The 12,680-nt window shown below is 43.4% G+C and overlaps 1 protein-coding gene across 4 annotated transcripts; it reads right to left on the reverse strand.

The window, feature by feature from the left end:
• Positions 1–1,700: 1,700 nt before the first annotated feature.
• ZNF572 (zinc finger protein 572) lies at positions 1,701–11,058 on the reverse strand. 4 transcript variants are annotated; one of them, XM_055128983.1, is made up of 4 exons: positions 10,916–11,058; positions 10,178–10,237; positions 8,417–8,523; positions 1,701–7,030 (listed from the first exon to the last, which is right to left on the reverse strand). In XM_055128983.1, the coding sequence occupies exons 3-4, from the start codon at positions 8,493–8,495 to the stop codon at positions 5,514–5,516; spliced, it is 1,596 nt and encodes a 531-aa protein (XP_054984958.1). In that variant the 5' UTR covers positions 8,496–8,523; positions 10,178–10,237; positions 10,916–11,058; the 3' UTR covers positions 1,701–5,513. The 4 variants fall into 4 exon arrangements, with proteins under 4 accessions (XP_054984958.1, XP_054984959.1, XP_054984961.1 ...); XM_055128984.1 differs by having other exon boundaries at positions 10,443–11,058; XM_055128986.1 differs by lacking the exon at positions 10,178–10,237.
• Positions 11,059–12,680: the final 1,622 nt, after the last annotated feature.

The following is a 12,680-nucleotide window of genomic DNA, read 5'->3' on the forward strand; positions in this document are numbered from 1 at the left end:
AAGCTTGTCTTAATAAGTCACAATTAGATCCTGTTACATTCTGAGAACTGTACTAGCTGCTTTGTAACCATTTACAGATCTCACTAAACTTCTGATAGGGCTACATCTGATAACCCCATCATGAGTTGAAAATATAAGTAAAAGAAGTATGTAATATATCTAATCTGCTGAACATCTTTTACAGACCATTTATAACAAAGCGTTAAAATGGTTCTACGCTGAAAGTGAAAAACTGAATGCTGTGATCCAAATATTTAAGTAGCATTTTTAATGAACGTTTACTACTTTCATACCATCATAAAGTAGAAAACTCATTGAGTCAAGCCATCATTAAGTCAGAACGCTCTGTATCTAATCCTTACCGAAACCATGCCAGGTATTTTCTCTGCTTTCCACCTGAAGAACAGGTTTAGAGTGGTTACTTGTGGTACTCAGTGTGATAGATGCCAGCAGAAGACCTCAACAGCTACTGTCTTGTAACTGAACTTCAGCTATAAAGTGGCCAGTGACAGGCACTGGGGCAGGCGACAGACACTGGAGCAGATAAGACCTGCCCTTGCAAAGCTGCCCTGAAGCAAAACCTCACAAGGGGGAGTAACTCGGCAAAGTTAGCAAAACAGGGTGTTGGCACCAGGTGTCCGGCCTTGAGGCTCACTCAACTCCTACTCATATATGCCCAAAATGCAGAAAACTGTCACCTACGCTTAGCAGGTCATCCTAACTGCAGCCTCTAGCCTTGAATGGGATTGGACCATGGCAGAATAGGAATAGGCCAATCGTGCTAAACTTCATGTGATTGGGTCTTCCTGTAAGCCAAGACGCTCTATAAAATATGTGTGTATTTGGCAATAAAGTGAGCTGCCATCAGCTGCTCCCGGAAAGTGTTTCTCCACGCGCCTGTCATCCTTCAGCCCATGCCCAAGCACCTGCCCGGACCCAGTGCACAATGGTTCCGGGCACCTTGGGAAAAAACTGTCCCCGAACACTACAAGAGTAAATATACAAATTTAATTATCAAACTCTTGAATGATCTTTAATAACCAAACTCTTAGTTGACAGTAAACAACAAAGCAACCTCATAAAGGAGGCTGGCGATATAGCTCAGTGGTAGAGCACTTGCCTTGCATGTGTGAAATCTTGGGTTCAATCCCCAACACCGCAAAAAAAAAATTATTTAAAATTTTAAAAATACTGTAAACATTTGTTCTCAAATATTACAGTTTGAGACAATTTGGGCTATACTCTGTAATATGTAAATGTAAAATGACGCTTCAGTGAGGTTCACATAAAACCCACTGATGCTCAGTAACATTCTATTTATTTATTGTTTTGGTTCTGGGGCCACACCCAGCGATACTCAGGAATTACTTCTTGTGGGCTCAGGAACCATATGGTATGCTGGGTGATCAAATCCAGGTGGGCTGCATTCAAGGAAATGCCCTACCTGCAGTGGCCCCTTTCTCTCTATTTGAAAACAGAAAATCATACCCAAATATATGTGTATATATATATTTAATTTTTTTGAGAGTCACATTTGGCAGTGCTCAGAGGTTACTCCTTGCTCTGTGCTCAGGGGACCATTTGGGGCCAGAATTGAACCTGAGCCTCCTGAATGCAAAGCATATACCTCCATGCCTGTCAAACTATCCCTCCACTTCCTAAGTACTTCTTAAACACCTTTACTTGTCCTACTTTTTATCTATTTTTATTTATTATTATAATTTTAATTTATTTTTTGCTTTTTGGTCACACTTGGCGATGCACAGGGGCTACTCCTGGCTCATGCACTGAGGAATTACTCCTGGCAGTGCTCAGGGGACCATATGGGATGCTGGGAATCAAACCCGTGTTGGCTGCGTGCAAGGCTATCACTCCAGCCCCTGTTCTACTTTTTTCTTTTTTGCTTTTTGGGTCACACCCAATGATGCACAGGGGTCAATCCTGGCTCTGCACTCAGGAATTACCCCTGGCAGTGCTCAGGGGACCATATGGGATGCTGGGACTCGAACCCGGGTTGGCCGCGTGCAAGGCAAATGCCCTACCCGCTGTGCTATCACTCCAGCCCCTCCTGTTCTACTTTTTAAAACACTTTTAATAAGGCAAACAGAAACAACTGCCTTACCAGTATCAGACACACTACAATCATGTAGAGGAAAAAAAAAAACCTTTCCCGCAAAGCAGTACCCAGCAACATCCATACTTTGTAGTATCTGTAACTAGCCCTTTCTGGTATTCTTTTTTTTTTTTCCTTTTTTTTGGGGGGTTACATCCGGCAATGCACAGGGGTTACTCCTGGCTCATGCACTCAGGAATTACTCATGGCAGTGCTCGGGGGACCATATGGGATGCTGGGAATCGAATCCAGGTCGGCTGCGTGCAAGGCAAACGCCCTACCCACTGTGCTATTGCTCCAGCCCCTCTGGTATTCATTCTTAATGTGAACATCTACATATTCTTTCTACCACAAAGTATCCAAAATCCAAGGTAAAAACTCAGGCAACTGAGAAGTCTTGACCTTCTTATAAATTACCTTTCTGACTAGCAGGATAAAAATATGGGGAATAAGAAATACTGAAACGTTCCTTTTACCATTTCTTTGCACAGAGGATGTATCTCTGCTTAACTGAACCAGAGCTGAGGCAGCCAGAACTGAGGAATGTTGGTCTCCACCGGCAAGCTGTCCTTGGGAACTGGCTCAGACTCAGACTAGGCATATTAGAAAACAAAAACAAAAACAAGTTTCCAATCTGACTAGGAAGTAGGTAATGAAAAAGCTGAAACAGGATATTTGATAAAAAATTGAAAACAGAGATCAAGACTTCTACCACCTAATCTGGCTCTGGGCAAGGCAGTGGGACAAAGCAGTGGCTTGTGAGTTCACAAAGTGTGGTAGTGGTTGAGAGCTGCCCCTCAGCCTCTCCAGAGAGGAACAAAAGCCACAGAATGATGGTGAAAATGGCCCATTGAATGCAGAGCTGTCAGTATACTTCAAGAACTTCTGAAGAGGTTTGAGGTATATGCCTGCAAATAGGGGTGATTGGCCATTTACAGAGATAAGGCATTTCAGCAGAGATTCTCTTGGGGAGATTAACTCAAGGAGACACTGTCTCCCAGGAACATCTATACTGCTTTTCTCTTTCCCTCTAGTTGTATATGTTAAACAATTAAGTTTACTTCTTATCAATACTTGCAGTTGTTTGGATAAAGACAGTAAGAGATAAAGATTCCAAATCATAGTTCTCTGGTCTCAGGGCAAGCAAGACTTTTACCATAAATCCCAGACTAAGTCCTCAGTCAAGTTCAGCTTGTCTTTCCCCATGGGGGTCCTATGCCTGAAGTCATAACAACTTGCATCAAGACCATGTATTCATTCCAGACTATTTCATTTCGATGCCAGGATAGCTTCGACACTTGCCCTGGGTCCATCGCAGTTCTATGACGGGACCTCCCTTTGGGGGTTTTAGGAATTATGGCAACCAAAGCCTGAGTCAAGTAATTATGATGGATGCCCAGGAGTAGACATATTTTAGAGTCAATCAACTCCCAAATATTAGGAGCACAGAATTAATGGTCTTTCTGTGTTTAAACAAAGAACAACATTGCTCTATAGTAAAATATGAAAAGGTCGGTGGGGAAATATAAAACCAGGTAATTTACTACAAATACAAAGTCCAGAACTACCAGAAAGTTTTGACTTATGAACAACCAAGACTGACTTGGGGAATCGTGACAATGAGAGGTAAAACACAAAGAAAAGGTTAAAGATAACTCAGGGGATTAGTGGTGCTCACAAGAGCACTCTAAGCTTCTCTCGTAGGAGGAAAAGGGGCAATTCACTGGTGAAGCCTAAAAACACTTATGATTAATAGCCAACACTAGCCTATTGAGATGGTTGAACATAAAATCTACAATCATTACAAGTCTCTGTAGAGTCAGTGCTTTCAAAATGCCATCTCACTCCTTTTTTTTTCTCCTTTTGGCTTTTTGGGTCACACCGGCAATGCTCAGGAGTTACTCCTGACTCTGCATTCAGGAATTACTTCTGGCGGTGCTCAGGGGACCATATGGGATGCCAGGGTTCAAACCCGGGTTGGCCAGGTTCCATCCTTGGTACCCTCGATGGTTCCCTGAGCCTACCAGGAATGATACCTGAGCACAGAGTGGTCAGTAAGCCCTGATATGGTCGGGTGTGGCCTCAAACAAAACAAAACAAAACATCAATACCAGTCATGTGTGTTTACTGAGCATATCTCAAATGGCAAGTATGTCTAAAATACTGGAGTTTAAATTTCACCCTTAATACATATTTAAATAGTCACTTGTGGTTGCTTGTCATTATTCTAAATTGTGACATTCTAGATACTTATAAAACTTAATTTTCAGTCAATACAAAAGTCTTTTTTTGCGTGGGGTGGGGCAATCTTCCAGAAATACTTGACAGGTTGGGCTGAACAGGTTAAATCTCAGATCCTATATGCAAAGCCACTGGGCCCAGTGGTGCTGGGGTCAACCAGGGTCACAGCTGGTGGTGCTCAGGGGCTAACAAGACTCCAACCCGTAAGACTGGTGGAGGCTGGGGGTGCATGTGGTGTCAGAGATAAAATTTGGACCTCATGCTCCAGCCTTTTCTTAACCAGCCCCTAAAGAGGCATTTTTTTTTTTTTTTGCTTTTTGGGTCACACCCAGCGATCAGGAATTACTCCTGGCAGTGCTTGGGGGACCATATGGAATGCCGGGGATTGAACCTGGGTCGGCTGCGTGCAAGGCGAATGCCCTACCCGCTGTGCTATCGCTCTGGCCCCCCTAAAAAGGCATTTTAAAAAATATTTTTTAAAAAAGAAAAGTATCTTCCTTAAGAACTCTCCTCCTGCCTACAAGGCAGCCAGGAAATAGCATTACTTATAAAAATAAATTTCTGGGAAAATTCCTGAGTTCAGAAATGGTTTGCTGTTATAAGACAATAGAAAAAAAAAAGAAAATTGCAAATTCCTTGTAAGATTTCAGGTGTCCTTATTCCTAAGATTCCACTTTAGTTTTTCCTTTGTCTTTATGCATTATAATCTTACCTAAAATTAAAATTTTTCTTCTTCTTCTTCTCCATTCTTAGTAGGAGCTCTTATTAGGATCTAATGACTTGTTTATCTGGATCTTGTCATCCCATAAACTGAAAGCCTGACTTTTTCCAGATATTTTGGCAAACAAATCAAACAAATAAAGACAACAACAACAACAACAAAAAAAAAACCCCACAAAACTCCTATTACTTTGTAAGCACCATGGCAAGAGAATACCTTAACTGAAATGATCCAGTAAGAATAGTACAGATGGTAGGGCCTTACATGCAACCACCCAGCTTCAATGGATTATTCCCCTATGGTCTCCTGAGAACCACCAGGAATGATACGTGAGTGCAGAGCCTGGAGTAACCCCTGAACACCACTGGTATGGCCCAAAAAACAACAACAACAAAGAAAAATTCAAAGAAACTACATCAATAAAACCAGCTTTGGGATTCAAGAGGAAGAAAAATTTGGGATTGACAATGAAGAGATAAAGGCCATTTCCCTCGAACAGTTTTTCCAAGTACTTTCATGAGAAAATCCTTCAACTTCAGGACACTCAAAAGACCTCTTCACGTGAGTTTTCTGATGCTGACTGAGGTAGGTGCTTCTACTGAAGCATTTTCCACAGTCTGCACACTTGTAAGGCTTTTCTCCCATATGAGTCCTCCGGTGCCTGATAAGGTTAAAGCTTTGACTAAAGCACTCACCACAGTCTGGGCATTTATACGGTTTCTCTCCTGTGTGTGTTCTTTGGTGGATCGCCAGGGTGGAACTCTGACTGAAGGTTTTCCAACACTCAGAGCATCTGTAAGGCTTCTCTCCTGTGTGTGTCCTCTGATGTCGAATGAGATGGGAGCTGAGGCCAAAACTTTTCCCACATTCACAGCATTTATATGGTTTCTCTCCTGGCTGGATCTTGCACACTTCGGTGACATCATTGTGGTGACTCACGCTTCCTTCATATCTGAAACTTTTGTAGGACTTTTCTCCTGTGTGTGTTTTCTGGTGTATAGTAAGATTTGAGCTGCGACTGAAATTCTTCTCACATTCTGTACACTGGTAGAGTTTTTCTCCTGTATGTATTCGCTGATGCTTGATTAGAGTAGAATTACAACCAAAGTTTTTCCCACACTCAAGACATTTGTAGGGCTTCTCCCCTGTATGAGTCCTCTGGTGGCGAACCAGGCTAGAGCTCTGACTAAAACTTTTCCCGCAGTCGGGACACTTGTAAGGTTTCTCTCCCGTGTGAGTCCTCTGGTGTTCTATGAGGACATAACTATGGCTGAAGCACTTCCCACAGACAGGACACTCATATGGCTTCTCACCAGTATGTGATCTGTGATGCTGGATCAGGTGAGAACTGCTACTAAAACTCTTCCCACACTCGGGACACTTGTAGGGTTTCTCTCCAGTGTGAGTTCGTTTATGGATAATAAGATGAGAGGTATTGCTGAAGCTTTTCCCACATTCACCACACTGGTAGGGTTTCTCACCTGTGTGTATTCTTAGATGCTGAATTAGGTGAGAGCTACTGCTAAAGCACTTCCCACACTCAGAACATTTGTATGGTTTTTCTCCTGAGTGGGTCCACTGGTGAGTACGCAGATGAGAAGTATTATTGAAGCTCTTCCAACATTCAGAACATTTGTAGGGTTTATCTCTAAAGGATGACTTCCCCTGGACAGAGGCATTGATGTGAGAGCTGAAGTCTGTTCCCCAGTGAGGAGGCTTTTGTTCCTCTTTTCCTCTATAATTCCCCTGATTCTCAGACATGCCCTCACTCTCACAGGAATCACCACACCAACTCTCATCTCTTTGAGAGCATGTCAGTGACATTCCCTTCAGATCCTTTTGCTTATAATTTTGTGGGCCATCTTTCTTAGACCATCTCAAGATTCCCTTTTTAAGTTTAACTGCCTTAGGATTATTGTGTTGAATAATTTCCAAGTGACTTTCATGTTCACCTCCTGCAAGGATAAACAAATATTTAAAATATATCCCCAGATCTCTGCCCAGGGAAGGGAAAAAAATGAAACCTTATAAAGCATTTTTAGTGAAAGTTTTGAAAGTTTCCAATTCTCATTCTAAGTTTTCATCAGAAATAAAGGTAAAATAAATTCTTGCTTTTTATTTTTGGTTTTTCATTTATGGGCCACACCCAATAAGTGTAACTCAGGGGCTACTCCTGGCTCTGTGTTTTGGCTTTGCTCCTGGCAGTGTTCAAGGGATCATGTAGTGCCAGAGATCAACCCCAGAAAAGCACGTGTTGCATCTTGTTGAGGTACTTCTCCCACTCAAGAGGTGACTATTTAATGCTCTGTACTTAATAACACTGAAAACTTGCTAATAATTGCCAATATCAATCTAAAATTAACTTAAAAGATATACAAAAAAATCTGAGCAGAAAAAAAAATAGGATACCATCTGAGGTGAAAATGGACTGTATCACAAACCGAGTCAACACGGAAATAACAAGGGTGCCCATTATTCATGACAGATGGTTTTGCAGCCAGAATCACATAATCCTTAACACGGGAGACATAGTATAAATCACTTTTATTAAAAATAAGAAAACCAAGGCTGTAACACAGTGCGTAGCTGGGAATTCAAATCTAATCTCATTTTCAGGGCCAGAATAGGACAGCAGTTAAGGCACTGCTTTGCATGTGGCTGACCCTGGTTTAATCTTTGCACCACATATAGTTCCCTGAGTCCTGCCAGGAGTGATCCCTGAGCAGATCCACGTATGGCCCAAATCCTTTCCCTTCCCCCACCCCAATCTCTCTCTCTCTCATTGAATTACTGTGAAATATAGTTACAAAGTTGTTCATGATTGGGTTTCAGTCATAAAACGCCCATCGCTTCACTAGTGTACATTTCCCACCCCAATGTCCCCAGTTTCCCTCCCACCAACACCTCCCCCACCCCCCAGCCTGCCTCTATGGCAGGCATTTCTCTCTCTCTGTCTCTCTCTCTCTGTCTCTCTCTCTCTTTCTCTCTTTCCTTTTGGGCATAATGATCTGCAATACAGGTCCTAAAAGGTTATATGTTTGTCCCTTTATCTACTTTCAGCACACAGTTCTTATCCAGAGTGATCATTTCCAACTATCATTGTCACAGTGTTCCCTTCTCTATCCTAACTGCCCTCCCCACCAACCACTTGTGGCAACCTTCCAACCATGGACTTGTTTTTCTGGCCCTTGTTTCTACTGTCCTTGGGGACTAGTCTCATGCTGCTAAAATATACATATATATATAAATGTATATATAAATGATAAATATTTATCAATGATTTCATTCTAATGCCTTATTCTTTCTCCACTTTTTTTCAGATCATCATCTTGATCCCTCACCTGTGAAAGTGCTTTTCAAATTCTTCCTGTCAGTGAAGGCATTGGGATTTGAGACGATGGGTTTTTGCTCCTGCTCCATCACAATGATCAGTCATGTTACAGAAATCCTGTAGAAGAAAGCAAGTTACTTTTGAGGACATCTATTAGCATGTATTTTTCTTCCTTCCTTTCCAAATGTGGCAACAACTTAGAATGTCTGCAAACCACATGGGAATAAGAAACCTGGTTTTTATAAGTGCTTTTTATAAAATCTTAAAGTGGTAAGATCAAACAGTTAACCTGAGTGACCTTTTCTAAGGAAAATCAAATTTCTTCATGTTTAAGTATAAGGATCAAACTTCAAAAATAGAATGACTACTAATCATCATTGTACCCTTAAGGCTTAGAATCACTTTTATTTGAAAAGACAGTAAACATGTTTGGACCAGGCACCAATAACAAGACAAAAGCATCACTGTGTCAGCTTCTGGACTCATAAACAGATAACAGGACCGGAGAGAGGGTTCAGAGTATTAGAGCACAGGTGTTGCATGCAGGCATCCTAGGTTCATTCTGAGCACTGCATGGTTCTCTGAGCACTGTCAGGGATGACCCCTGAATACTGAGCAAAAAGTAACTCCTGAGCATGGCAGAGAGTGGCCCCTCAAAGAGAAATTGCTAAAGAGAAAGCTTTCCATTTCATTAGGAAAGAATAATGTGGTCCCTGAGAGAAGGATGACACCTTGGAAATTAATTTCAAAAGAAAATCAGCATTTATACAATCATGAACAAGAAATTAGGAGAGAGCAGGGCTAAAATAATTACAGGCAATGACTCCTATGCATAAAAGGGGGAGAACAAGAGACCTCCCTGGCCTCTAAGTATATGATCATCACAATATTCCCTTGGTCTTTTGGAGCCAACTGCTCTACTTTAAGGGGTTGGGAATGTGATCAACCACTAGAAGGTAGTTTATCTATGGAGCCATCGATCCATTTTAGAATGTTAAAAATAGCACAGGGCCAGAGAGACAGTACATCAAGTTATGTGCTTGCCTTTCACTCAGTGGACCTAGGTTCAATCCCCAGCACCACATACGGTCCCTGAGCACTTCCAGGAATGATCCCTGAGGCCTGAGCCAGGAGGAAGGCCTGAACACAGCTGGGTGTGGACCCCAAACCAAACAAAAAGTGATAACACAATTTAGAAAAAACGGAGTCTAGGGGCTGGAGCGATAGCACAGCGGGTAGGGCATTTGCCTTGCACGCGGCCGACCCCGGTTCTAATCCCAGCATCCCATATGGTCCCCTGAGCACCGCCAGGGGTAATTCCTGAATGAAGAGCCAGGAGTAACCCCTGTGCATCGCCGGGTGTGACCCAAAAACCAAAAAAAAAAAAAAGAAAGAAAAAACGGAGTCTAAATTATGAAGGATATAAACAGAGAAGCATTTGGAAAACAAATAATGATTCACTTATAATTTACACCCTGTTACTGTCTAGCATATTCTACTCAGTGAATTAAATAATTTATACAAAGTATTTCTCATTTAATGCTCATAACAGCCCTATCAAGTGTGTGAACAATTAGCAGTGTTAGCAGGAGCAGTCCGAAAACATAAGGAACTTTTCACCCAACTGGAATGGGAAGGAGCAGAATCCATTCCCAACTGGATTCGGGCCTGACTTTTGAACTCAGAGAGAGCAGAAAGCAGGGTATAGCGGAACACCAAAAGACCTTTGTCTTGGAATATATTGCCAGATATTTCAAAAACAATTTCATACCCTGAGACCTTCTCCTAAAGCGAGCTGGCATTCCCCAAGCACTCTCCAGCAATGAGGCATCTGTTAAATGAAAAGGTGAAAGTGAATTACAAATGCCCTCAAGTTTGAGTGGGGAGAAAAAACATACCCTAATGCAAAACAAAAGAAAACAAGAGGGAAGTTGTTCAAATGAGGGTCGATGTTCTGCTGAGTAGCATCTAGGTATCAATCAAGAGTCTTTCCAAGGCAGTAGGAGCCCTGGCAAGAGACCGTTTTCTCTACTTACTAAGAAATGACTCATTTGTGGACTCCAATGACCCCAGAAGCACGACTTCAGCGAAACTATTGCAAAAGGGAACGAGTTTGTTTGAAGTCTGTTTCATTTCGGTTGCAAACACGACAGGATCAAGACCATCCTCAGGGAGGTGTGCACGGCTAAAGGCCCGGGATAGGGGTGACTAGCTAGGGCGGGGCCGGGCACGGGATTCGAGAAAACGCACCGCCCGATCCCTGGGCTAAGGAGGGCCCCGGTGCGCTCAGGTCGGGGTCGGCGAAGTGAGGGTCGGGTCCCAGCAAGACCGATCGCCCCCAGCCTACGATTTCCTCCCAGGACCCGGCGACGGCGCGGCGGGGACGGTGCTGGCGGAAGCTGGATCCCGCGCCGGGACCCCCGCGGCTGCCCCCGTGCGGGTGGGCGCAGTGCCCGTCGTCCAGCCGGCGGCCCTCGGCTCCCTCCCGCCTCCCCGAGAAGGAACTCACGGTTCTGGGTGCGGAAGCCACACCCAGGCCGTCCTGCACCCCAGCAGGCCCAGCTGCCCGAAGGAGAGAGCCCCCGCTCCTTTGGATCCCACCGACCCAGGGTCCTAAACTCTGGCACCCCAGCACCGACACAGGAAATTTCTCCGCTCCCCGCCACCCAGGAGCCTCTCTAGGAACCGAGGAGGACCGGCGCTCGTTCATTTTAACCCTTAGGGGCTCGCACTAGAAGCAGTGAGCTGGTGGGTTTTCTTTGCCTTTGGCCTCGGTTTGCCTTTTGTAGCTCCCATCCCGCCCCCGCCTGCCGCCCCCATCCCACGTACTGTCACAGCCTTGTAAAGTGGGTCGTCATTTACCCTTGCCATTAGAACATCCTTAGAGTCAACTTTATGATTAGACTGAGACTGGATTTGATTTAATTTTATTTTTTTTATTTTTAATTTTTTTTTTTTTTTGCTTTTTAGGTCACACCCGGTGATGCACAGGGTTACTTCTGGCTCATGCACTCAGGAATTACTCCTGGCGGTGCTCGTGGGACCATATGGGATGCTGAGAATTGAACCCAGGTCGGCTTTCTGCAAGGCAAATGCCCTACCCACTGTGCTGTCCCTCCAACCCTGAAACTGAGTTTTGAGGGTTTTGTGAAGCCTTCCCCTGCTGCTTTTGTTTCTAATGCTGTGGGCAGGATTTATATTTAGCTGTCTAGGACACAGTTGGGGAGGAAGGCCTCCATTCACTCATAAAACAATCGATTTGTAGCAAGGCATCATTTGTAACAAAGGATGACAAGGCAATGTCATAATAACCCTGGGGAGACAGCTAGATTTTTCTCTTTCATACGGAGAAAATAGAAGCTAATCCCAAGGCACGGATGACTCCATTTTTCTTTTTTAAGCTGCTCCTTCAGGTCCCATGACTAATGGTAACCCTTTACCTCCAATAGTGGCAAGAACCAGGGCCCAGAAGGATTGACAAAGCTTTAGGGAGTTGTCTGGTTGAATAAAATAAGATTAAATAGAGTAAGTCAGTCGGATATTTGTATTGGTAAAATCCAAGCTCTCCCAATTCCTACAAATGTCAAATGAACCTTTGTGGATTGTTGAAATATTGGTGTCTTTTCTTTCTGTTTACGTTTTTGGTTGTGTTTTTGGACCACACAGGGCTGTGCTCAGGATTTATCCCTGGATCTGCATTCACGGATCACTCCTGGAGGGCTCAGGGGACCATATGGGTTGCCAGGAATCAAACCTGGATCAGCAGCATGAAGGCAGGTGCCCTATCCGCTGGACTAGCACTCTGGCTCCTTGGCATCTTCTTATACCTTGGTTCTCACAAGCCCTTCAACTCCCTGTATTGCTAATGAAAAAGGAGACCCCTTGTGATCAGAACCAGTATTAACAGGTTGCCTGTACAGATCACATTTAGCAAGGTTTATGGCAATAGTGGTATGAAAAGTGTATCCCTTAGGAATTCTGCTGATAGTTGTGGAAAGCTTGGAAGTAAAATACAGTCTTGTAGAATATAGTTGCAAGCAACATATCTTGCATGATAACAAGTTGGATTAACAAATACTTTGTTGCAGGGAAGACATCATTGTCTACTAGGAATGGGTCAGAAATGTATGTATCAAACCCAATAATTCTTTTTTCTTTTTTTCCAGTTTGTTTTTTTGGACCACACTCAGCAGTATTCAGGGCTTACTTCAGGCCTTGTGCTTAGGGATCATTCCTGAGGAACTCCGAGAACTTTATGGGGTATCAGCTGATTA

Source organism: Sorex araneus, chromosome 2 (genome assembly GCF_027595985.1).
Source record: "Sorex araneus isolate mSorAra2 chromosome 2, mSorAra2.pri, whole genome shotgun sequence".
NCBI classification, from domain to species: domain Eukaryota; kingdom Metazoa; phylum Chordata; class Mammalia; order Eulipotyphla; family Soricidae; genus Sorex; species Sorex araneus.